This window comes from Plectrocnemia conspersa, unplaced genomic scaffold (genome assembly GCF_051122295.1).
Source record: "Plectrocnemia conspersa isolate PC_06_02 unplaced genomic scaffold, ASM5112229v1 ptg000008l, whole genome shotgun sequence".
NCBI lineage: Eukaryota > Metazoa > Arthropoda > Insecta > Trichoptera > Polycentropodidae > Plectrocnemia > Plectrocnemia conspersa.
Window position 1 is genome coordinate 22,468,802 of NW_028277172.1, and position 25,730 is coordinate 22,494,531.

General features: G+C 32.4%; 5 protein-coding genes across 7 annotated transcripts; 2 read left to right on the forward strand and 3 right to left on the reverse strand.

Annotated features, from left to right (window-relative positions):
- Positions 1-1,141: 1,141 nt before the first annotated feature.
- Positions 1,142-1,702, reverse strand: LOC148233446 (uncharacterized). The gene is made up of 2 exons (XM_088189919.1): positions 1,437-1,702; positions 1,142-1,362 (listed from the first exon to the last, which is right to left on the reverse strand). Exons 1-2 carry the CDS (start codon positions 1,621-1,623, stop codon positions 1,190-1,192), a joined length of 360 nt encoding a protein of 119 aa, XP_088046045.1. The 5' UTR covers positions 1,624-1,702; the 3' UTR covers positions 1,142-1,189.
- Positions 1,703-3,050: 1,348 nt separating this feature from the next.
- On the forward strand, positions 3,051-6,210 carry Rpt5 (26S proteasome regulatory subunit Rpt5). The gene is made up of 4 exons (XM_088189255.1): positions 3,051-3,657; positions 3,726-3,921; positions 5,492-5,819; positions 5,889-6,210. Exons 1-4 carry the CDS (start codon positions 3,106-3,108, stop codon positions 6,094-6,096), a joined length of 1,284 nt encoding a protein of 427 aa, XP_088045381.1. The 5' UTR covers positions 3,051-3,105; the 3' UTR covers positions 6,097-6,210.
- Positions 6,211-8,319: 2,109 nt separating this feature from the next.
- Positions 8,320-15,586, reverse strand: Hrd3 (HMG-coA reductase degradation 3). Of its 3 annotated transcripts, none has more exons than XM_088189418.1 (14): positions 15,541-15,586; positions 14,983-15,249; positions 14,064-14,155; positions 13,907-13,997; positions 13,610-13,833; positions 13,348-13,543; positions 12,913-13,067; positions 12,721-12,846; positions 12,429-12,657; positions 10,156-10,304; positions 9,922-10,087; positions 9,675-9,843; positions 9,398-9,602; positions 8,320-9,333 (listed from the first exon to the last, which is right to left on the reverse strand). In XM_088189418.1, exons 2-14 carry the CDS (start codon positions 15,242-15,244, stop codon positions 9,199-9,201), a joined length of 2,199 nt encoding a protein of 732 aa, XP_088045544.1. In that variant the 5' UTR covers positions 15,245-15,249; positions 15,541-15,586; the 3' UTR covers positions 8,320-9,198. The 3 variants fall into 3 exon arrangements, with proteins under 3 accessions (XP_088045544.1, XP_088045546.1, XP_088045545.1); XM_088189420.1 differs by having other exon boundaries at positions 15,332-15,586; XM_088189419.1 differs by having other exon boundaries at positions 15,325-15,586.
- Positions 15,587-16,926: 1,340 nt separating this feature from the next.
- On the forward strand, positions 16,927-21,785 carry AlaRS-m (alanine--tRNA ligase, mitochondrial). Its single transcript, XM_088189644.1, has 14 exons — positions 16,927-17,022; positions 17,095-17,500; positions 17,568-17,713; positions 17,772-17,924; positions 17,991-18,135; positions 18,274-18,407; positions 18,476-18,782; positions 18,845-19,644; positions 19,711-19,872; positions 20,607-20,733; positions 20,800-21,020; positions 21,082-21,289; positions 21,350-21,478; positions 21,551-21,785. Exons 2-14 carry the CDS (start codon positions 17,108-17,110, stop codon positions 21,689-21,691), a joined length of 3,066 nt encoding a protein of 1,021 aa, XP_088045770.1. The 5' UTR covers positions 16,927-17,022; positions 17,095-17,107; the 3' UTR covers positions 21,692-21,785.
- On the reverse strand, positions 21,777-24,096 carry LOC148233450 (protein CLP1 homolog). The gene is made up of 7 exons (XM_088189645.1): positions 23,777-24,096; positions 23,547-23,708; positions 23,094-23,484; positions 22,842-23,032; positions 22,647-22,778; positions 21,989-22,170; positions 21,777-21,918 (listed from the first exon to the last, which is right to left on the reverse strand). Exons 1-7 carry the CDS (start codon positions 23,870-23,872, stop codon positions 21,807-21,809), a joined length of 1,266 nt encoding a protein of 421 aa, XP_088045771.1. The 5' UTR covers positions 23,873-24,096; the 3' UTR covers positions 21,777-21,806.
- Positions 24,097-25,730: the final 1,634 nt, after the last annotated feature.

The following is a 25,730-nucleotide window of genomic DNA, read 5'->3' on the forward strand; positions in this document are numbered from 1 at the left end:
TTCATTTTGCACAACCTGAAACTCGAGATAAAAGACAAAAAGGTTAAAAATTCCTTGTAATTTATCTTCAGTCATACAGAATTATTTCAAAATATTATATAACGGCAAGTTTTATTTTTTCAAAGATAGTATATAAAAATTTGAAACTAAAACATTTGTGTTTGTGATTAAGATTTTTAAGTATATTAAATATATAATTGTGAGGGCTTATTTATATATATATATATATATATATATATTTATTTTATTATTGCCAAATATTATACAAACAATTTTAGCACGTTAATTACAAATAAACAAATAATAATGAATTTCAAAATATTTTATTAACTAAATAAAATAAACTAATATAATAATGGCATTTTTTCTCAAAAAAAACTTATTAACGATGACGTAAGAAATAATACACTATATAAACAGCTGTGTGGTTGACAACTGATATACAAATATTCTTACTTGGAAAACAGCAGCAATAACTGCACGTGTTTTCGTGCAAGACAACCTTGCTTTTGCAAAATATCTATAAAAGGTATCCTATTGTATTGAGGCAGGCGCGCTTAGATGGGCGTTACGTATTTTTGTTGTTGAGAAAGTCGCTTGAATACATTCTTAATAGATGTTTTGATCACATATAGTAGTTGCTAAATGGTGAAGAAGATAATATAGATTGTGACATTGAAAGAAGATAATATAGATTGTGACACAGAAATTGAAGCTTAAATATTACAAATTAATAAATACAAAAAGATATGGAGATAGCGCCAGTACATATATTATATATTAATTACAAACAGCTTGATAAAAAAATATTATAATTAATGAATATATGTACAGAAGTAAAATTATGTAATATTTATATAAAAAATATTTACATATTAAATTTAAAACTTACAATCATAATCAAGTTTGATAATTGGAAAAATGTAGGAAGAGTATTCTGATTTTTTACAGTATATGTAATGGAGTGTTGTTTTGTTTGCCGTGTATTAATTAAGCGTCAACATTTTTCTTATCTTATACTCATACTATCGTAGACAGCAAGATGTTGATTTAACTCGTATTTATTTACAGGAGAAACTTATTACTCATGTTATTACAAACGTAAACTTGGCGTTACTGTGAAATAGGTTAATCTTAAATATTGTCACATAAGAACTTTAATCTCCATATTATAAAACAAAACATTTTACTATTCCAAGCTAGGTTCAATTTTTCCTTCTAAAAGCAAATTAATTTCTTGAACTTCTAAATTCCACATAGCTTCTTGAATATGACTATCCTTAAAATTTATAATTTTCTTTGCTTGAATTTCTGGCAACGCTTTATTTTTTAATAACAATCCAATTACACAACAATGTAATCCTAAAAGTATAAAAAATACATGATTTTTTTATAAATAACAATATTATAATATTTTGAAGTTTTCTCTAAAATACCTTTTGTAATCGGCGTTGTAGAACTTTGACGATTTGCTGAACTGCATTCGGTTACTTTAGCTCGAGACGTACCGTCGTTTATGATAATAATATCTGCTCCAACTGTCTGTTCGATTTTGCCAAAAATCCAAACCGAAGATATATCAGAGCCGACAAGATCTTTAATGAAAGTTTTTCTTGGATGCATTTTTATAATCAATATAAATAAGTCTCGTTCTAGAAAACCGGCGCCAAGCGACAAACGTCACTTTGACATACAGGCTGCACACCACAACAAGACGAAACAATAATTACGTTATTTTATTTGTGATAATTGTAATATGTACTATAAACATTAATAATATTATAAACAGCTGTTATTTAAATTATCAGTTGTCATTATGTTTATTGCTATTCATTTTATACACTAGCAAAAAGGTTGATTTTATTAAAATTGTTGAAATCGTAGTCTCAGTCGGTAAATTTTAAAAATCGACCGTTCGGTAAAATATTTTTCGTTTTCCTCGCTCGTGACGAAAGTGAGTGAGATCTATCAGTGTGTGGAATTGCACGCTCTTATCTCTTACTCACTTTCGTCACTTAACACGAAAGGACAAAAATCTCGCTGACCATGCCTGATAAGAAGGATATGCTATTTCAATCAAACATTTAGATTCAATATTAAACTAAAAAAGATAAACTGCACGAAACAATAAAATAGTAAGAAAGCAAATTAAAAAAATATTAGGGTAATATATAATTTCAATAAAAACAGTTTCATAAAGGTTTTCGAGATATTATGATGTTTTAGTTTCAAAAGCGACTTCAGAATAGGGATTGAGTATGAAATATTAACAAGTATGAAATAAAATTCGGGTCAATAAATGACGCTTCTCATTATCTTATCGAAATGTATCGAAATTTCATTGAGATAAATTTAAAAATATAATAAGTAAGTCAATACATTTTTTTTTCTTTGATTAAATACTTGGAAATTTTATTTTTACCTGTTTTAATATTAATATACATTTTATTGCAATGAAATTCTTTATTACAAAATGATGTGTATATATATATTTTTTGGGTCAACTGGTTACCCTGGATCTATGCGGGCAATACTGCAATCGTAATGTTAAAATTATACTTATCACAATATCCAAATTCGGATATGACTATTAGAAAGTATTCGTGCATTATTCATAATATGTCTAAACATGTAGCTGTCTAAAGATCTAAAATTAATGCCATTGCTTGATTCTTAAAAGCAATTATTTGTGATAATGAACTATTTTTAAAACAGTTAAATAGCAGAAAATGAATTATTAAAATTGACATAAAACAGTATTTTATGAAAATTTTATGCATTCATCGACATCAATGTTGTTACTGTTAAAAATTGTAAATCTGATTAAATTTCATACAGCTTTTTATATTTCCATCTAAGTTGTGTTATTGAAATATTAATAACTTTTTTCATTTTACTGTAAATAAAAATTGTTTATCATAAGTAACTCGTTTTAATTTTAAATTTCAAAAGATACTTAACGTCTTTTTTGACCTGCTACAAGATTTAATTAGGCAATTACCTAGGTAGTATAAAAATGAACGTAATGCCGGGCGCGAGTACGACGCGGTGTGGCAACACCGAGGCGTGAGAGTGCACAAGTGTCAAGAGAGCGCAGCGTCGACGATGGCCGGCAGTTTGGACGATCGCGAATTATGGGAGGGCGAAGAAGGTTTGGGCGAGGAGGTGCTCCGGATGCCCACGGACGAGCTGGTCAGCCGCACGCGCCTCATGGATAACGAAATTAAAATAATGAAGAGCGAAGTGATGCGCATCTCTCACGAGCTCCAGGCCCAAAACGACAAGATCAAAGAGAACGCCGAAAAGATTAAAGTGAACAAGACCCTTCCGTACTTGGTGTCGAACGTGATCGAGCTGCTGGACGTGGACCCTCAGGAGGAAGAGGAGGACGGCGCCGTGGTCGATTTGGATTCTCAGCGCAAAGGAAAATGCGCAGTCATCAAGACGTCCACGAGGCAAACTTACTTTCTACCCGTCATAGGATTAGTCGACGCAGAGAAGCTGAAGCCCGGCGACCTGGTCGGCGTCAACAAAGACTCGTATTTGATCTTGGAAACCTTGCCCGCCGAGTACGACGCCAGAGTCAAGGCGATGGAAGTGGACGAGCGTCCCACTGAAAAGTACTCAGACATTGGAGGGCTCGATAAACAAATTCAGGTACTAGATTGTTGAATTGTTGCGTTAAAACCTTGCACCTATTATCTATGATTGTTTTTCATTTTCAGGAATTGATCGAAGCCGTCGTCTTACCGATGACCCACAAAGAAAAGTTCGTCAATCTAGGTATCCACCCGCCCAAGGGTGTCTTACTGTACGGGCCGCCAGGAACTGGAAAAACGCTATTGGCACGAGCTTGTGCAGCGCAGACAAAATCATCCTTTTTAAAATTAGCCGGACCTCAATTAGTGCAGATGTTCATTGGTAAATACTATTTTTCATTTTATCTCAAAAATCAGCAAATTATCATAGCATTTGTTTTGTTACAAATTAAATTTATTATAGGAAAATTTTTGAATCATTTTTAAAAAAATACTGTGAAATTTATACAAAGCTCTTAACACTAGATTTCATTTGTATTAGACAGTATTTTTTTTGGTTTTTTTACGACTTGTTTACACCATTTTTACTTTCGGAAACTTCTTATTTTTCAAAATTTGATTTTCAAATGAAAAAGTCATTCTGATTAGTCCAACTTAAATTACAACCATATAAACTCTGACCATTTAACACTCTCGTGGCCGGTGATGCATATGTGGCATCATCGTGGGTTAGACCATTGGCGGCCGCATGATGCGAATATGCATCATGTTTGCGCCGACTGTTCTTGGCCGGGGATCAGCATATACATCATGTTTTTGTTAAGTTAATGAATTAAATGCAACAAAAAAATTAAATATAAAAGTTTTTTGTTAAATGTTGCAAAATCTTGGATTTGCAGTGAAGATCTAGCGTCTCAAATTCCCCAACTGGACCTTCTCGCACTACATTCGGATGCACTCCATAAATCTCAAAATTTATTTAAAAAAAATCATTTCCTGAACGTTCAAAGTTGAAAACAGCTGTTCAATATATAATTCATGTTTATTGGTTCATTTTACGCACATTGCAAAAAATCTTTATTATAGAACGATTACTTCAAAAAAGTAAAAAATACAATATTGTCGTAAAAATCGCCAGCCATTAGCGTAAGTTTGCAGCGATTTTATATGGCCTTGATAGTGTTTTCAAATTCCGACCAACTAATATAAATTGTGACAATTTAATATTTATTCTGACCAATATGTTCTGACCACAAACATATTAAAATTTTGAGCCAAAAAATACGAGCCAATATTATTGCCTGTCTGTACTTTTAAGAGCAGGCTGATATAAAACCAACTCTACACTCCCCTGTATTTTTTGATATATTACAAAAATTAAAATATATCGAGCTGTGAAGCATATTGTAATTTTTTAACAGAGAGAGGCATTGCCTTATTTTGATTAGATCTGAAGTTATATTAATCATGGCGGTCCGACCAACTGACTGACCTTTGCAATTTTGATTCTTGAATGAATGTTTTGTTTCCATTTGACATGAGAGACTATATGTATATATCTTCTGTTCCCATACAACATTTCCATGTTCAGCATTTTCATTAATTTATTTCAAGTTTATTACAGATAATATTTCAGCGATTTGTTTCAGTCGTAGTCAATTGCCTTAAAAATAATAATAATTCCCTTATATGTTTAAAAAATCAGCGACAGCTGTGGCTGTTATATCACATTTAAAACTTATGTACACCAAAAGGATCATTTCTTTCAATGATTCACACCCATAATTTCCTTCATGATTCATCTCTTTTGATGTTTCAAAATCGTACAGTAAAATATTTTTTAGCATTGTGTTTTTATCTGCATTTCGTGCTGCTGAATATTTTAACGACTGACAAATTCATCAAGTGTTAATTTAAGGACATGCGTTATTAAAATATTTTTATTATTTTAGGTGACGGTGCTAAATTAGTACGTGATGCTTTCGCACTCGCAAAAGAGAAATCTCCAGCTATTATATTCATAGACGAATTAGACGCTATCGGCACGAAACGTTTCGATTCGGAAAAGGCCGGAGATAGGGAAGTTCAAAGAACTATGTTGGAGTTGCTAAACCAGTTGGACGGGTTCAGCTCCACGGCGGACATCAAAGTAATCGCAGCGACCAACCGAGTGGACATCTTGGATCCTGCTCTGCTTCGTTCCGGTCGCTTAGACAGAAAAATAGAATTCCCACATCCTAACGAAGAGGCGAGAGCGCGAATTATGCAGATTCACTCAAGGTATATTGAATATATATATTATAGATATATATCTACAGATTATTAATAATGTGTTTGCTCAACTTTTAGGAAAATGAATGTAAGCCCCGATGTTAATTTCGAAGAACTGTCAAGGTCAACGGATGATTTTAACGGTGCGCAGTGTAAGGCTGTTTGTGTAGAAGCAGGAATGATCGCTTTGAGGAGAAACGCAACATCTGTGACACACGAAGACTTTATGGACGCTATTTTAGAAGTGCAAGCCAAGAAGAAGGCGAACTTGAGTTATTATGCATAATTGTACATAGTAGAGGTCTGTCGCGTATATTTACGTTTGGGAATAACGCCAGTGGCGAAATTTTGTAACGTTAAGCTTTATTAATAAACAAAATTATATATATATATGTAATGATTTTGGTGTTTATTATTTATCTTTTATAACTTTACAACTTCACTATCTGCACTCCATCACAACACCTTGCGAATTGACTTATTTATTTTATAAATTTATTTAGCTAATATAACTAATTGTTTATACCAGGGGCGGCCAATCCAAGTGACTTGCGGGTCACTTTGAAATTGCATCATAACTCCGCGGGCCACATATAAAATTATATATCCCCATATTAGATTTAGATACACTAAAGACAAAATTAAGGTAAATCAACGTTCATTTGAATTAAAAACTAAATATATACATATGTATATATATAAAATAATTTTAAGGTTGTATAACCCTAAGGGGTGTGACTTTGTAGCCAGTAAGACATAGGTGGAAACTAGTGAGAATTTCATTAGATTATATTAAATTTTACGATATTTATTTATTTATTAAAATTATAACCATCGTGACCTGACAGGCAAACCCAATGCGTCACGATAGTCAAAAGTACTAATACATACAAATATAAACAAGACAAAACAACAGACACAAATCACCTCAACAGGTGTGCATTGTCCCATACGAAATGAACCAAAACTCCATATGTGCAAGAGAAAATGTCAATATTACTATGGACAGTATTGAGCAGATAAATAACCTTGGCCAGAGAAGAGTTGGCAAGTGCTTCAGTTCTAGACTTAACAGGCAAGAATAGTGGACGGGACCAAGAACTATAACCACCTTCAGGAGCCCACATTTGAAGCTGCTCGAGCACTGAAGGATTGTCTACGATGCCCTTGAGCAATTTCCAGAAGTGTTTAATTACATAAACACTTCTGCGAGTCGACAAAGAAACGTATCCCAGGGCTCTCAAAATAAAAGCACTGGGAAACAAGAACGGATAATACCCGTATTCCTTCAAGTATAAATATCGAAGAAATTTACGTTGTACTTTTTCCAGCTTCAATTCATTACATTGATTCATTACGCCTGGGATCCAAATGATGGAGCTAGTTTCTAGTATGCTGCGGACTAGAGTATCATAAAGAGTGCAAGTATTCCTGAAGTAACGCGCATTTCTCAAGATAAAACCGAGCATTTTTAAGGATTTGCTATGAGTCTCTGCAATGTGCTGGCTAAATTTCCAACGTTCTTCGAAAGTCACTCCTAAATCCTTAGTTGAAGAAAACCTTTCCAGAAAATATCCGCCTAGATGGTATGAATATTTTGCCGGCGTTAATGACCTTGAAAATGAAACTGTGTTACATTTCTTAACACTGAAAGGCAATTGGTTATAGCAAGCCCATTTCCATATAGAGTTGAGATCCTCCTGTAGGTCGAGGGAATCAGAAATCGAATGCATTTTTTTGTAAATTTTCATCTGCATATAATAAAAAATCTGAATGCTCTATTGCTGTTTCTATGTCATTAATGAACAATAAAAACAACAATGGACCCAAATTGGATCCTTGAGGTACTCCAGTATACTATGATGGGCGCGATGTTTTTCTCTGAGTAGTGGTTGAGAAGCTGGCGGAGGGATGATGTCGGTGGAAGATCCTCAGAGGTCTTGTAGGTGGCGTGACAGCGACAGTATAGCAGAGATTGATCCCTCTCTGTTGCGGTGCTCGAATGGTAATGTCCTTAGGATGTGAGCCTCCATGACCGTAGGTGGTCTGCGGACGTTCGAATGTCTGTCGGAGTTTGCTAGGTGACTGTTTGTGACTACCTTCTTCTCATCCGAGTCCAGGCTTAAGTATCCAAGGCTGCAAAGCTTGCTGCCCCATCACAATCATACAGCGATAATCCAGCCAATTGATGCACTCGCTTCTTAGAATCAACGAAATAAGTATACACCTTTAGAAAGTGACATTTGCTTGATGGATATCTCCGAGGTGAATTGCGTATGTGTAACACAATTTTTTGTGGCCTTACGGTGCTATATTGTTTTCTGTGACCGTTTCATAACAAAGAAATATTCATTTAATGCACCGAAGAATCCTTGCGTGTTATTTATCATTTCTTGTAATGAAGTCTCTGTGGAATGTTTTTCTCCGAATCCCGATTGTTGTTCATACAATATTTTGTGAAATAATAAGATCCTTTATTTATGTGATTATTACTAGGTAAAAAGACTGATTCAGTTTTGATATTTATTTTTAATTCATATAAAACATATACCATTGTTAATCACGCATCATTTAAACATACATAATTTAACCAAGTCGTGTCCAAAATATTAAAGCAAAAATCTATTACATGTTTGATGTTTATCAATACAGAACTTCATATTTATATGTACAAAAATTTAGTGAATTATATTATTAAAAAAAAAAATTATCATATTGATTGACTTTCCTTACACGTTTATATGTTATAATATTAACAAGAAGAAAAACAAAATGGACGCAGCAATTTGTACATCGCTGTATGTAAAGCGAATTATAATATAGACATAAACGATTACTATTTACAATATGTAAAATTATCAGTTTCTCACTAGTATTTATTAACAATAATAGTGCATTCTTTGGATACACTTTCATATGAGTATGCAAAAACTCTCTCCGTCACATGTTTTTGTAAAACAAACAATGTTTTTCTTAAAGAATTTTTCATACATTTTATATTAAACCTAGTAATACAAATTGTCGAGCTACTCAAGATTTTAAAATTAGGACTCTTATCTAAAAAATGTATTTTTGGAGAGGCGTTTTTGCATTTAACCCACATGTAAAATCTCCTCATTAATCAAAACAATATAAAATCACAATAATCATTACCCATTCAAGACGATTAAATTATTATTCTATACACAGTTATGTTGAAGCATTTATACACGCATAACCAAAATAATAGTTTTCTGTTTTAAAAATACGTTGAAGACATGTTTCATAAACATTCGAGACATTTTGATTGTGCGTCGTTAAACGCCAAAATAATATTTTTGATAGAACATAGAAAGTCATAATCAAGTAAAGTCTTTATATTACACATACATTTATAACGCATAATACGCTAGTTTTCTTCTTGGGCTCCCCGAGGACGGTGAAAGTATATGATTGCGCCTAATAAACCAGTTAAAAATATTATAAGATAAATATCCCAATTTGAAAGAATCGTCTCGTCTATGAACCACGCAGCTAACGGACTCTGAAAATTATTATTTTAAAATAGCATACATATTATATATTCACATTTATGAATGAAAGCTTACATCATGTATCGATTCCAAATTGAACATCACCATCAGTTTCAGAAGCGCTAAAGTTACCGGAATCTTCGCATCAGGACTCGTTTCCGCTGCAAGATCATAACATCTCTTCGCAAGATGAACGTCTCTTTGCATACCTAATCCTTGTTCATGCATGTATCCTAAATTGAACATTGCTTGTGCGTTGTTATGTTGCTCCGACGCTAATCTAATATAGATATTTAAATAAAATTTAGCACATTATATTTTACAAGTTATATCATTGAATAATAAACAATACCTGTAATGACTGGCGGCCAGTTCGTAATCGATGGACGTTCCCAGGCCGTAATAATGATAATCTCCTACTTTAACTTGCGCAGCGGAATAGCCTTGAGATGCAGCTCTGCTCCAAAAAGTTAAGGCACGCACGTAATCTTCAGAACGATCCTCGAATAATGTCACATCTCCTAAAAATATATATATATATATATATATTTAAAATAGATGCAATGAATCATACTATGATTATGATGAATATATTTTACCTCGATCTAGTAAAAAGGCAGCATTGCTTTGTGCAATTTCATAGCCCAGTTGCGCCATTATAGCAAATTGAACGAATGCTTTGTTTTTTTCGTAAGTTCTGTACTCGTGGAAGGCTAACATCAGTTGTTCTCCCCATTTTCCTCTTTCGGCTACAGTTTTGAAGAACTAAAAGATTGTTACTTTGTTAATATCATATACTTAGAATCATAGTGCAGTTTAATTTAAAGTAATACCTCTACAGCAGTCGGACAAGATCTTAAAACACCCATTCCTTCGGCGTGCATTTGTCCCAGATGATAAATTGCCAAAACGTGACCAGATTGCGATGCTAGATAAAAGTACTTATTGGCAAGCTTGAAATCTCTACGAACACCTATGCCTCCTGAGAATTGAAACAATTTAGGTTAAATTACTTGGGAATATCTAGCATAATTATATAATTTCATAGACTTATATTTTAATATAATACTCTTAGAACCTCATTACTTCAAGGAGCAAGGTTGAGTAAGATGTGAGTCAAAAATGACCTTTCTTTCTTATAGAAGGTCTTTAGGCGAATTCACAGCATTTTATAGCATAAAAGATAGCATTTGCCTTCCCCCTGAATTCATCCAGAAAAATGCATGTCATTTAACAAAAGCTATGAATCTTAATGAAATCGAAATATTAAAAAAAACTGACTGGCTAATTTTTTCCCCTCCCCCCCCAAATGAATAAAGCTAAAATTATGTCCCTGATTTTAAACCAGAAATTCTTGGGCTATCCTACAGAAGAAATCTTGAAAAAACAATCTCAAATTTATCCCAAAAATATTTTTTTAAATATGCCATTTCAGTGAAATCTCATCAGAATACATTTTCACCGGTAGATACATATTTTTACAAAATATTTTTTATGAATTTGAAACAATCTTTTTTTGTAATGGTTTTTATTTTACACAGATATGTTTACTGTTTTTTTTAGATATACGGATGAATAAGGCTTAATGTACCTCGCTTTTTAGCGGAATGTGCAAGAACGTCATTTAGGGGAGTAAGGGGGGGCATTTGCTTCCCCTTGAATTTATCCTTCAAAGAAAATCTAATAAAAAACAGTTTTGAATCTATCACGAAATTATTTTTTCAAGTTATAAAACTAATCATAGTTTTAGATCTTTCATTATATCTTTGTCCAAAATACAAACTAACCCAACTTATTTTTCAGGGGAAAATAAGCAGAAGAACAGATAAAATATGATGGCTATCATTACTGATATTACTACTAATTCACAGAAAAAGCAATAAAATCGTGATTCATCTAAGTGTTTCGCTGGTCCTTCGATCCCCGATAAGACGGTCTTCTAACGTGGGTTAAAGTGACACGCGAAAAAATTAAATCTCTTATTTCTTCAGGAGGAGAATTAAACAGTTACAATTAGAAAAATCGTAACTGAGTTCCAGAAACTGCTCTATATGACTACATCAAAATGGAATCTGTCACCATAAAGCATTACAGATGAAGGTTCATGAAGACAGAAACTTATTATCTCCATTCATAATTGGAACATTATTTTAAGCTCCTAATATATTATCCTAAACTTAATAAAGTTAAGATGATCAGATTTTGAAAATATCAAAGGGGGACAATAAAAAAGGTCATGATATTACTACGGATTTCTGATATGAGAGTATTTGTCAGAGAATATTCAAACCGAATTTTGGTCAATAGGAGGGCGCAAAAGCAATTATTACTTCCCATATGTCAAAAATTCACGATAAGGCGCCGTCGCAGTAGGAACACTTGGTAACGAGCGTTCCCACTGCAATGGCGACGCACGATTTTATTGCTTTTGACGTGAATATTTGACTTCTGAGAAGGGATAATTGTTTATTGCGCTCGCCTATTGGTCAAAATTCGGTTTAGATATGCTTCATGCGATTCTCACTTATTTTAAATTGTATTATTGTTATAAAAAGTCTTAATATTGTATGAACGCTAGATAACCGAGCATTTTCACTGTGACAGCACCATTTGGTGGATTCTAAACTGGGACCCCCTTGAATTTAGCCAGAAACAAACAAGCTTACAATATTTTTTTATATTTCTCTTAAGAAATCATACAAAATTTTAATAGTTTTATTTTGTAATACCTAATCAAATTTTCTAAAATAAATAGTTCAAGAAATATTAATTTACCATAATTTTGTATATCATTAAAAATTAAAAAATCACTTATAAATTTTATCAGGTTGTTTTATATAAAATGGCTGGACATTTTTATTGAGTTATTTTTAATATGAATATAAAAATCTATTTGTTTATATTACAGAAAGAGTCTTTTAACACAATTTAATAATGAATGAATTCTTTGTTTATAAAACTTTTTATTTATAAAGGTCTTGAAGTCATTTAGAGTATCATTTTGATTGTTATTTTTTAATCTTACTCTTAATATCGAGAAGTGTATAATTCATTTTAAATAACTATAAACTTTTAGCATGAAAATAAATATAAAAATTAAACTCACCAAAATACATATTTCCCAATTGAAGCTGTCCATCTACCCATCCTTGTTCAGCAGCGAGCTTAAAATATTTAAGCGCTTGATTCGTGTCTTTTGGCACGCCCCGACCATGTAAATACATGAGCCCTAAACCGGACTGACCGACCGGATTGTGAAGTTCCGCTGCTTTCATAAAGTAGCGTAGCGCCGTTTCATTATTGGCCTTTACGTTATCGCCGCCTTCTAGATAAATCTAAAAACGATTTCAATGTTCTAAAATATAGATCTGTAATTTTGCTATGACGCTGATTTATACCTTTCCGAGATATGCCATTGCTTCGGCGTTTCCAGCATCGGCGGCTTGTTGAAAATATTTCATTGCTTGTTCAATATCCATGGGTACTCCTCGAACTCCTTGATAATGAAGTTGACCCAAACCCACCTATAAATATTTTTAAATATTAATAAGAGTCTGTTTGAAGTATAGCGGATTATTTGTGTATCTTACTTGAGTTGGTATATCGCCCTTTTCAGCTAAGAGCCTGTAGTACTCAATTATATCGCGATAGAGCATGAAACTGCTTATGCCGGAATTTTCATGTTCGTCCAAAATGCGAATACGTTGAATGGCTGCACCGCCGTTTAACGATACTTGATTTGCAACTGTTGTACAAAACAATAGGTTGAGTACTAAGCTAAAGCCGCGATGGAAGGAGATATATCTCAAACTGAACAGCATTAAACTATTTTAAATTAATCGGTAAGGGAAAGAAGCTGGATGGATAAATGCCGCATGAATTAAACAAGTGTCTACTGAAACTGATTGGACGAAATGATGAGTGAGTTTGCCATTAAACAGCTGAGATTCTCTTACAAGATAACACAATGGAGCTGGACTTCATATTTAATAATCTAATGGTAAAAAAATGTTGTGGTGTCTTACCTTTAGTAGCAACTTTTTTATAAAAATACAATGCTTTCTCGCACGACATTGGGACTGTAACCCCAGCCCAATATCGATATCCAAGCGCCATTTGAGCCCACGTGCTATCGCCTAAAGCTGCCATCGTTAAATACACTAAAGCTTTCGCTTGCGAAACGTCAATTCCAATTCCTGAAGCGTACAATAACCCAAGACCCTAAAGTGCATTAATCAAATTATTAAACTTCTCTCGATACCTTTAAAATCTATAATAATAACATACCATTTGAGCATTTGAATATCCGGTATTAGCCAGTGCCTCGAAAGTTTTTCTCGCTTCGTCGATATCCTGATCCATATGACTGCCGAACAGTTTAGCCCATGCGTATATCATCCTAGCTTTTTTATGACCCTTCTGCGCCGCTTGCGTGATCAAGTTGTATCCTAAAATTTTATCTCCTCGTGTTTTGTTCAATTGCAACATTCCATCGGTGTAAATTTGTTCGGCTACAATTACATTGAAATTATATAATTATTTTTGAAATTGTTGTATGTAAATTGACAACGAACACGAGCGTACTTTCAATCTCTTCTTCGGTGAGTTCTGGGTCAGGTTCTTCAGGTAAGGATAGTAAAAGTTTCAGCGCCTCTTCGGGATTATCGGCTTGTTCCTGGTGCATCAATATTATATTATAATTATGAAATATTATGAGATATTAGTATAAAAATACGGTTACCTCGGAATCACTTTCAGAGGTCGAATCGTAACCGAGATTATTCAAAGTGGTCATCCATTTTTGAAATTTTTCAAAAGCTTGTGGATCTAAATCTGAAATTAAAAAAAAATTACTTTTTAATATTTTTTTTTTGTAATATGTTACATTTACAATATATAATTAAATATTAAATGAACTGGCCATATGTATTAAATTTGTTTCATACAACAATATGCATGCGATATATTATACATTAATTGATTAACTGGGAATGTAATCAATGTCACAAGGATCATATTTAATGTGCAGTGATGATTTTCTACCTATATTAAATATGAGTTCGATTTAACGTTTTTCCACAAAATGAATTGTTTTTGCATTACAATAATAAAAAATAAGCATTAAATAAATATATCCATGTTCAATAAAAAATATTAGATTGAGCAATATTTTATCTGACTAATAATTTGTGCATTAAATTATTTAAAAATGAGCAAAAAATAAATATATCTTAATTTAATAAAAAATATTACATTGAGCAATATTTTATTTTCAAACCCAAACCTAATAGGTTCAGCAGCTATAATTAGTATTAGAACATTCATACGAATAGGTTTGGGTTTGAACAGCAATTGGACGTTTCGCAACTGTTACAGTAAAGTTATATTTTCAATAGTATGAATAAAAAGTTGTTAATTAGTCAGTTAAAATGTATCAAACAATTAATTTTTAATTTCATTGGTTAAGTAAAGTAAAACTATAATTATACATCTACGTTTGGAACATTTTGGTATTAAGCGTTGATGTGTAAACCACATCTTATTTATTATTATTATTTTATAAAATAAAATGCTTACAATAAATGCGCATTTAATATTATATACTGCTCATTTAAAATGTCCTCGTTAAATATAAATATATATATTTAAAATTATATTACCTCCTTCAATTCCCTCGTTTGCATTTATGTCGCTGCTTAATGCATTTTCCATGTCCTTAGTCACACTGAGAAAATTCTTGACTTTGTCGTCCAAGCGGTGCAACTTTTTCAAGTATTCAGCATTGTTTCTATCTTTATCGCCTTCGTTGTCATCGTCGCTCGCCTCTTCTTCGTTTTCCGTCGCTTTCGCCGTTATCTTCGAATCACCCAAAACGAGCGTCAGCAACGACAGGAATAATATAAGTTTGTGGTGGTGTTTCATCTTGGCTAAAACGTCATAAAAATATAAAAATATTAATCAATTTTGGATATAACCTGAAATATTGCAGTATTGCACTGAACCGTCTACTATTCAATTTCAATGTGCAAAGGCGTCAATTTATTGGACCACGTATTGTTGATAAATTGCCGAAATGCAAATTTGAATTTTGCGTGAAATATGTTCGATTGAATAATCAGTCGGGTTATGTGCAATTGTCGATTGAAATTGGTAGCTTTGTTTGCGTTTGCGACGAAATTCAGTGTAAAATGTAGGTATTTATTGACGAAAAAGGTTACCTGTCAAACGACGATTGTCACTCGCCGACAACGCGACACATCAGCCAATACCGAACGTAATGTTATCTTTTTCCAAATATTTATTTTCAATTTAATTAAATATTTTTTATCATTTTAACTGCAACATTACAACTGTGATTTAATATTATGTAAAATTTCATTCTTTTTTTAGGTGCTTATTCGAAAATATTTTTAATGCTGGCAGCACTTGATGCGACATATATTGTAAATTTTTACGCAGTGTGATCCAAGTCGAGTTATTTATGTTGGCAGCATTATAAAAATCAGACAGATGTCAATAATCACGCCTGTTCCAAGTGTCAATTATTAATTTGCAACAACAAATTTACGAAATGGATCACTTAACCGCCGTTCAACGCATTAAAATTGTTCAATTGTTCTACACAAATAACAATTCTCTACCAACTGAATATCGAAATTTACGGGAAGAATCCAAAAATATCCTAAAATCTATGTGTTTCGTGCAAGACAACCTTGCTTCTGCAAAATCCCAAAAAATCTAAATGAATTGGAAATTTAATATATGAGTTATGTTATGAGTTATTTTGTCAAGAAAGTAGTTTGACGCATTTTGTTTTCAGAATACAACAACAAAAAATACAGTACCTGACCATATTATTAGACCCAAACGAAATACATACGTGTTTTATGTAAAGGCAGCGCAATTATATTTCAAGTCGATCATTTTTATCTATGATTTTGTTGTTTATTTTTACTGGCATTACTGGGAAGTTATTTGCATATTTGCAGGTGTGCTTCGATATAGAAAACAAAATTGGTGTCGTAGACTAGGCGCAAAACACATTCCAGAATGTAATGTGTTCACCGTAAAGAACCTAACTTTTAATCATGATTAGTAATTTCTGGGAAAGTTACTGCAGGATAAAAATATCAAAGTGTTAGATTGGCCAGGAAACTCGCTTAATATGAACCTCATCGGAAATGCTTAGGAGCTTTTGAAGAGGGAGATTGCTAAAATTGCAATAACCACAAAAAGAGAGCTAATAGAGAAAGTGATTTATGGACGGAATGATAATTCGAACCTTCAAGAAACAATTAAAAAGTTATAAAAAATTATAATATATAGACCAATTAAAAAGTAAAAATAAAGCATTGTTATGTTTCTCGGAAATGGATCTACGACTACTTAAAAAAAATAGTTGTATATTTAAATAAGTTTGTTGGATCCCAATAAAATAACACTATTTGAAATATTATTTCATAAACAAATTATGTATCTGTTAAATATAGTTGTTAAATTTGTTAAAAATACGTTAAAAAGTGTTTACTGTTTATTAGAAATTATTGTACAATTTATGTTGGATTTGTTAAAAATATATAACCAACAATTTTGGTGTTATGACTAGTAAGAATATTAAGACTGAAAATGTCAGTCAATTTTAACTAAATGATCGCTTTTCTTATGCTTCCAATTGATTTTAAACACATAAATCGATTAAAGTAAGTTATTAACAGCAAATGAATACTCGTTTATGGACCGCCGTTTTGTAATTGATATATATGTATATTTAGATTGTAACTCAAAATGACCCTTTCTATGAAATGTCATAAAGTCAACACGCTTCTGAAGCATTACTGGCTTCAATTTAAATGCAGACGCTTCGCCACCAAAAGCAGCAGTGAGATTCGAGAGGAGTTTTTAAAATTTTTCATCAACGAACACAAACATGAATATGTACGTTCGAGTCCAGTCGTGCCGTTTTGCGATCCGACCGTTCCGTTCGTCAACGCAGGAATGAATCAGTTTAAAGGTATTTTGCTGGGTAAAGTGTCTTCGCCTTATAAAAGAGTAGTTAACTCTCAGAAGTGCATCAGAGTTAGCGGCAAACACAACGATCTCGATTCGGTCGGTACAGATGGCACTCACCACACCTTTTTTGAAATGTTAGGAAATTGGTCGTTCGGAGATTATTATAAGGTAACAAATAATTATTTATTATATATTTCGTTGCTGCACACTCCATAAAAATGACATTTCTTTTTAGGAGGATGCGTGTAAAATGGCATGGAATTTGTTAACAGGACCGTACGGATTCGACGCAGATAGATTGATGGTTACTTATTTTGGCGGAAATCAAAATTTGGGATTGGAACCTGATTTAGAAACGCGCGATATATGGCTGAGATTAGGGTATGAATGTTAAATTAAATTAAATCCAAGTATTATGTTGATAAAAAAATTTTTTTAGTATTCCGAACGATCGTATTTTACCGTGTGATATGAAAGACAACTTTTGGGAAATGGGATCGGAAGGTCCATGCGGTCCCTGTACTGAAATTCACTTTTTAAATTCCAAAGCACCCATAGAAATATGGAACATAGTATTTATTCAATATCAAAGGTGCTCTATTACTATAATATAAAATCTATTTAAAATAATATTTTCTAAAAAAAATTTCATTTATAGGCAAAGTAATGGAAATATAGTAAGATTACCAAAGTGTCATGTCGACACTGGAATGGGATTGGAACGGATTGCTACTTTATTACAGAATAAAACATCAAACTATGATAGCGATCTCTTTGCACCTCTAATGGATATTATACATAAAGTAATACAATTATTTAAATATGCTATGTAAAAATAATTGTTAGTTTATATATTTATAGTAACATACTGTTTTTATAATATACAACAAAATTCCAGAAGTTCATAAATATTTTTTAAAACATAATTTATTATTATTCAGAAAAGCGGTAAAGTTCCACCGTACACCGGTCAATTTGGTAAAGATGCAAATGTGGACAATAATTACAGAATATTAGCAGATCATGCCAGAATGATTAGTGTATGCTTAGCCGATAACGTCTTCCCTTGTAGCAAGTAATATATTTTTATTATTTAATATTGCTATATTTATATTATCAACTAATTAATATTATTTATTCAAGTTTAAGATTAAGACATATTTTGCGAAAAACCCTCACTTTGAGCAAAAATATCTTCGAATGTAACTCAGATTTATTAATTTCGCTGTACGATCAAGTGGCTTTATCACTGGGAGCTACTTATCCAGAATTATACATCAAAAGAGAAGCTGCAAAGCAAATAATCTTACACGAAGAACATTCTTTATCTATGCTTCAAACCAATGTTGAAAAAGGTAGAAAAACATTGATTGAAACATTCCCTGAAGTATCGAAATTACCCGATGAATTGTATCCGGGATTAATTGAAGGCTATAAACAATTCAAAGAGGTATTATTTGCATTGTTTATTATATTCATATAATACATATATATATTTTTAAAACGTTTCAGGAAATGAAAAAAATACAAGCAGATAAAATTCCTGGATATTTAGCTTTCAAACTATATGATTCGTTTGGTTTAGACGACAACATGATTAACAGCATCGCTAGAGTCAATAAGCTAAACATTGATGAAGAATCGTTTAGAGAGTTGAAATTAGAGCACAAGTTGAAGCACAAAGCCGTTATTTCCAAAAAAGGAACGAGCGGTCTAATTAGTTTTATGGAAAAAGTCAACTCTTTATTATCAAAAGGTTTAATAATTACTGACGATACTTATAAATACGATTATAAAGCTATTAACGATGAAGAATATATATTTCCAAAATTAAAATCAAAATTATTAGTCATCTTAGATGAAAATGGAAACATTGTCGATTCGATAGATGTCGATTCTTCTTCCAATTATTTCTTGATATTCGATAAGAGTAATTACTATTGCGAAGAAGGAGGTCAGGGTCACGATATCGGAGTTATTGAATTCGAAAATGTCATATTTGAGGTGGAGAATATTTCAAAATTGCAAGACGTTATATTGCATTATGGTAAAATAAAGGAGAGACTATCGGACGAGCCTCTGAGAGTAAATTGCTACGGCGACTTATCGATTGATTCCGATAATAGATTGGAACTGATGCAGCATCATTCCGCTGTTCATGTTTTAAATGCTGCTGTTAGGATGGTCTTGCCGAAGAGCGTTGTGTGCCAATTGGGATCTAAAGTCACTCGAAACGGTCTTGTGTTGGATTTTGGGGTTTACGGTGGTAAATTGTCAGTGAATAGGATCAATCAGGCGCAACAATTAGTCAGGTATGAAATATATTCTCAGCGAGTTTTGTTGTATATAATAATTTATTAATTAAATTTTGTTTTTAGAGAGGCCTGCGCTATAGGTACGCCAGTAGTCACGCATAATATTGATAGCCAAAAATTAAATTCCTTAAAAGACGTCACCATGATACCGGGAGAAATTTATCCAGAAACGAATATAAGAATGGTGGAAATGAAGTTTTCTAATGATGATACATTTGTTTCACGGTAATTTGACTATCAATATATATAAAATTTACACACATACATAAATTTAGCTTAAATAGCGGATCAAAATATTTCGTTATACTGAGATCGGTCTTCGTTATAATGAAAACATTTTGTATGAAAGTTTTTCGGGACAAATTGAAAATTCGTTATACTGGGAATTTGGTTATTTCGGTATTCGTTACAAAGAGATTTCACTGTATATACTGTATTTGTGTAATATGAATAAATACACAGGTCTGCAAAAACCTACTTTTTGAAAATTGTTTTAGTTTTTTATTCAAAAATTACAACAATTTTTTTTATCACGTAAGATTATTCACAACAATATGATAAAATATTAAAAAAAATATACAAAATGCAATTTGAAGATATTTGTCTTTTAATGTTGACATAAATATATGGCAGGAATACACAAATATGAAAACTAAAATCATTAAGAAAGTTTCAATGGATACAAAAAAATTTAAAAGTCCTTAAGCAATGCTTTCTCTTTTCCTCAAAACTTCTTTTTCTTTTGTATACTTGCTAAGGATCATCCCTTTTCAACATCTAGCAATAGTCTGCGATCATGTTCACATTCCATTTATAAGTTTTTTCTCGTTTAAAAATATTGCATTATCTTAAGAGATTTGCAACGAAATATTTTGTAGAAAAATCATGTTTTATTTGCGAGTTTTTAATGAAATGAACTTTGAGAATTTATTCAAATATAATATATAACCTTTTTTCAGAGAATTATGTTGTGGAACGCATGTTGCATTCAGTAACCATATTAAAAACTTTACTGTGACTAGTGTTCGCGGTGCTGGAGGATTTATGCCTAGTTTTAGAGCAGTAGTCGGAAAAATCGCAATAGAAGTAAAATTGATAGTTAATTTTATATTGTTAATATACAACTCATTTATTAAATATTACATCTTACAGTTAAACAATCTTGCGTCAGATGCAGATAATTTAAAGAAAGAATTAGAAGAAAATGAAATATCACACCGCGAAGCAATACTAGAGCGAATACTGGCTATTAAAAATAAATTAAACGAATTGACCAAAGGAGATGGGACACCGTTCGACATCCGAGCTAATATTTTGGAAACTTTGAGTAGTATTGAAAAACTTCTCAAAGAGAGAAACGATCAAGCTATCATGTATGATTTATTTATTAGCTACAAGTGAGTATTGTGTTAATATGTACCGTTTATAATTTAGTGAGCTAGTGCAGACGGAAATTATGACGGTGATTGCTGAGGCGGATAAAAATAATAAAGAGTTCATGGTGCATTTTCTCGCCTGTTCGTACTTATTGGAACCTGGAACGTTATCGCTAACGACTGCTCTTCAAACTGATATTACGAAACCAATTTTAGTGATGGGATGCGCTAGTGGAATATTGAAAGCGACATGTAGAGTACCTCAGGTGAATTTGCTTTACTTAAAAAAAAATGTAGAAGTATATTAATACAACAATTTATTTCAGAATTATGTGAGTGAAAATTTCAATGCTAAAAAATGGATCGAAAGCATCATACCTGTATTTAAAACTAGCGTTACACCGCCAGTGAATAATCAAAATATACATTTAATAGCTCACATGAAAGGGAAAAAGGTATATATTTAGCGTATATTGAGAATAATATTAATGTATTGTTTATTATAAAATATCATTATAAAATTTAAGGTTAGCCTTATAAATTGTGAAGCTTTAGTCGGAGAAGCCGTGAAACAGGCGACAGAATTCGCAAATCAAAACTGCGTGGTTAATAAAGAGAACGATTGGTCAGATGAAACTATCAACAAAAAGAGAAACCTCGGCTGTTAATTAAAACAATATAATTTTACAAGTGTTACTTAAATTTTTATTACTTATTTTTTTATTAGTTTGGTTTTTTAAAAAAAATATACAATTGTAAAAATTTTAGTTTTATTTTAAGACGTTAATGTGCATCCATAAATAACATGTCAGAAAGCAGCAAGATTGTATTCGGTAATGGACGTGGCTGCGGTGATAGCACTGTGAAGACTTGTCGCTCCATATCGACGGCGGTTCTGAAAATATGGTTTTATGATATAATTCTATTTATAGTTAATATATCATTATTTATATGAAGACACATACACACAAATAAACCCAGCAACGTTAGTTCTAATTACGTCTTCCTCAGGCGATAATGCAAAGGAGACAGCGAGTACATGATGTACTAAAGACGGACTCGCTAGAACTGCTACCACTTTAGTTAATACATCTTCTGCTTTCATACCCAAAGGCATACACGAATCTGGTAAAGACGGAGCTCCAATCTATACAAAAATGCGAAATTTACATGAAATACTTATATAAATTAATTAATGACAATGTATTACATAGAAATTACATGAATGCCAGGTTTAATTGATTTTTGAATAATCATACGGGTAGTTTAATAAATATTAGACAATAAGAAATAGTTTGTTTTCATCCCAAATAATCGCATTGGCCAAATATCAACCTTTGCACCTAGAGACAAGTCTTGCATCGTTGTAAATATCTTTTATTATTAGATGATCGCCCACAAATAGCCACCTGGAAGTTACGATTTCACCAAGGGATGTACTGGAGGCAGAGCTAAACAACGATGTTATTGGTTCTAAATTGGCCTCTCTCCCATTCGCCACGAACTAGTATAAAGAACTCTCGATCAAACCGTTTACTCATTTATAGCGAAAATCTATTTGTAGTGTAATCAATATTTTGGTTTAATAAATAGATGACCATCTTCTTTTAAACTAAATATTACCTTATATATTTTTGCATCAGAAAATTTCACATCAAAAGAATGAGGATAATAAGGTGTCCTTTTTCCATAGAAATATTCTCTGATTTGCATATCTCTATTTTCACCTCGGATTTTCTTTGATTGTTCGACTACCTATGACGAAAATATTATTTAGTAACTATTAAATAATTTTATTAACAATATATAAATAATTACCCCTCCACTTTTTGGCAAGAAGATGACTTTAACAAACTTTGGCATATCGCGTACCAATTCGTTATACAATCGTTCATTATCTAATACTAAAATAATATCGACTTCAAAAGCTTGCGCTGCGTGTGTTAATATTTTATATCCTTCTCCTTTGACCCAACCGCAAGTGTTTATTATGCATCCAGAAGATTGAGCTATAAAATGAAATTAATTTAAACAAATTTAGAACAAAAGAATAAATAAATTAATAATAACCTTTTTTATTAATTTCCATTCTATCGGATATAACTTCAGCTAATTTACTGGTAATAATATTGAAAAGTTCTATATTATCGTGTGGTGATTTATGACCGAAATGATAAGCTAACGGAGCTTGTTGACTGAATCCTTCTTCGATTGTGGCGGGTCTTTCTACTAACAAAGCACCCACTGTTCCAGGAACGCCAATTTGACCTTGATCTACATCCAAATCTATCAATATAGGTCTTCTTCTCATACGAACGGCATAATTCAATAAAATTCTTGAAACTGTACTCTTGCCTACATCAGAAGGACCGACTACCATAGTAATTGGTCCTCTTTTATCAGATTTTTCTGCTTCTGTTCTGTATTGTTCTAAAGCAGCGTGAACATTCAAATATGTAACCTGTTGCAAACATACAATATTTTCACAATCGTTTAAAATAAATTAAATATATTTTGATTTACCATAGGAGTTTCTTTGGCTACATAACTGACGTCAGTTTTTCCTTTCAGTTCAATAGTACATCCGTGCCATGTAAATATTGCGACTTTTGCTCCCGTATGAAACTCATAAACTTTTCCTTTGAACAATTCAGTGCCGAAAACTTCAGCTAATCCCAATTTTACCTGTTTACAGTAATACATTAGTATAATAATTATTTAATATTTAAACTTTACAATAAAATAAAATTCACCTCAACAGTAACTTTCTCGTTTTTAGTCTCGACTTCAAATCGCAATTCACAATCTGATTCCAATTTAAACTCCTGAGTTGGTTGAGTTGACTCCATGTTGTTAATTTAATAATACGTCTAAAAAATCTTTGACGTTTAAAAGCCGGTAAACAGAACAGAACGCTGCAATGATCTGTCAAATCATTCAGTGCTGCCAGTGTAAAATTAGCGTCGCTGTCATCGTTTGAAAATACTAGTATTATGTACAGTAGGCCCCCCAATAACACGATAAATTAGGAACGTGCTATTAAGATGTCCGTTACTTAATGTGTGAGTGAGCCAAAGAAAGGGTATCTCACCACATGCGTCTGATTCGTACTTACGTATTGCAAAAAAATTGTGTGAGTATATTCTAGTCCCCCAACTGCACGTTCCCAATTTACCGTGTTATTGGGAGATTTTAAAAACGGGAAATATATATTAGATTGTATTATATTAAATTTATAAATTTGTAGGTGAAATTAAAAATGCGATATTTTCAATATAAGCAAAATAATCTCCACCCATTTTTAGGGTCTTATTCTATCGAGAGACCATGTTAAATATACTATTTTTTTTAAATCTTGATTTTTGTACTATATAAAGGCGATGAACACCTTAATTACTTTCATCTGGGTTCGAAACGTTTTATTCCTTAAATATAATTCCAAGTAGTGAACATTTGTTGGCGAGAGATCGGGTGAATATGGGAGGATGCGGCAAATTTCATATTTCTAATAATTTAATTTGTAGGTGATGATTTGTTATGTATACGGTCGAGCGTTGTCGTGCAGGATAATTGATCCATATTTGTTTATTAATATTAGCTGTTTTTTTTTTCATAATTTTTTGTTCATATCATACATTTTACGACAATATTAAATACAGTGGGTTGCTATATTAATGGAGACGCCTATAATATTTTTTCGCCTTTACTATATTCATAAAAAAAATTATGACTAGGCACAGAAATTATTATTTTTATTAGAAACATTAAATTGGGAACATTTAAACACCATATTCGTTATTCATCTATATTTATTTTTTTATTTAATTATATTTAAACATATTTAAATATGTTGTGGTATACTCTCAATGCACATTTTTGCATTTTGCCTTAGCTTAGGAGAGTGATAAGAGTGATTATAAACAAGAAGCAGCTCATCGAAACCCTTATCCGGGTTTTGATGAGCTGTTTTTTGTTATAATCATCCCCTTGGCCCCCTCCTCTTCGTGAGTTCTCATAGGCTTTCAATAGGGTTCATGTCAGGAGAATTCTCTGGCCATGGTAAAAACTGCACGTTTTATTTAGCCAGGAATGCAGTGACACTCCTGGCTTTATGGCAGGGTGTGAACTCGTGCATGAACGTATATTACTGGAACCATTTTCAGACTTGAGGCAAGAACCGATTTTCCAGTATTTGTACTTATCCTGCCTCATAGTCCCTTGCATGATGTGAAGGGGTCCCATTCCCTCGGAGGAGATGACTGAACACACCATAATAGTAACAGGGTGTTCTTTCTGGGTGAATTTTTTCCCTTGGAGTTGTCGGACGAACGATGATTTGTCCACCAAAATTTATAATGTGATATCAGAGAAACACACATGAAAAAATCCCATAATTACAAAATTGGATTTTTTTAAAGCTTAAAAACCATTAAAATGATAGCCGATTCCATTCCCCAATAGTCATATGTTAATGTGTTTTGGCTCATTCCAGCCGCTCTTTCCTCAGAGCTACCATGAGGCAAAGTTTTTTAGCTGGACGATGACCCACGAGGTTCTCCTCAACCAATCTCCTCCGGACTGTTATTATGGAGACTTTGATGTCTTCTTCCTTGACCATCAGGATAAGATGAGCCCCACTCTTTTTGCAATTTTGGAGACAGATATATCTGATTTTGCGGTCAGTATGAGTTGTGGTGATCCACTTTC

Bases quoted from the DNA above. Each gene is read 5' to 3' on its own strand.
- LOC148233446 (XM_088189919.1), bottom strand. From the start codon at position 1,623: ATGCATCCAAGAAAAACTTTCATTAAAGATCTTGTCGGCTCTGATATA. The intron at 1,363-1,436 runs GTATTTTAGAGA...TTATACTTTTAG, and splicing joins TACAACGCCGATTACAAAAG to GATTACATTGTTGTGTAATT.
- Rpt5 (XM_088189255.1), top strand. From the start codon at position 3,106: ATGGCCGGCAGTTTGGACGATCGCGAATTATGGGAGGGCGAAGAAGGT. The intron at 3,658-3,725 runs GTACTAGATTGT...TTTCATTTTCAG, and splicing joins GGCTCGATAAACAAATTCAG to GAATTGATCGAAGCCGTCGT. The intron at 5,820-5,888 runs GTATATTGAATA...CTCAACTTTTAG, and splicing joins ATTATGCAGATTCACTCAAG to GAAAATGAATGTAAGCCCCG.
- Hrd3 (XM_088189418.1), bottom strand. From the start codon at position 15,244: ATGAAACACCACCACAAACTTATATTATTCCTGTCGTTGCTGACGCTC. The intron at 13,068-13,347 runs GTAAGACACCAC...TTTGTACAACAG, and splicing joins TAAAAAAGTTGCTACTAAAG to TTGCAAATCAAGTATCGTTA. The intron at 12,658-12,720 runs GTATAAATCAGC...AATCGTTTTTAG, and splicing joins CAATGGCATATCTCGGAAAG to ATTTATCTAGAAGGCGGCGA.
- AlaRS-m (XM_088189644.1), top strand. From the start codon at position 17,108: ATGACCCTTTCTATGAAATGTCATAAAGTCAACACGCTTCTGAAGCAT. The intron at 18,783-18,844 runs GTATTATTTGCA...AAAACGTTTCAG, and splicing joins GCTATAAACAATTCAAAGAG to GAAATGAAAAAAATACAAGC. The intron at 21,290-21,349 runs GTGAATTTGCTT...AATTTATTTCAG, and splicing joins CGACATGTAGAGTACCTCAG to AATTATGTGAGTGAAAATTT.
- LOC148233450 (XM_088189645.1), bottom strand. From the start codon at position 23,872: ATGGAGTCAACTCAACCAACTCAGGAGTTTAAATTGGAATCAGATTGT. The intron at 23,485-23,546 runs GTAAATCAAAAT...TGTTTGCAACAG, and splicing joins TAGCCAAAGAAACTCCTATG to GTTACATATTTGAATGTTCA. The intron at 23,033-23,093 runs GTTATTATTAAT...TTCATTTTATAG, and splicing joins AATGGAAATTAATAAAAAAG to CTCAATCTTCTGGATGCATA.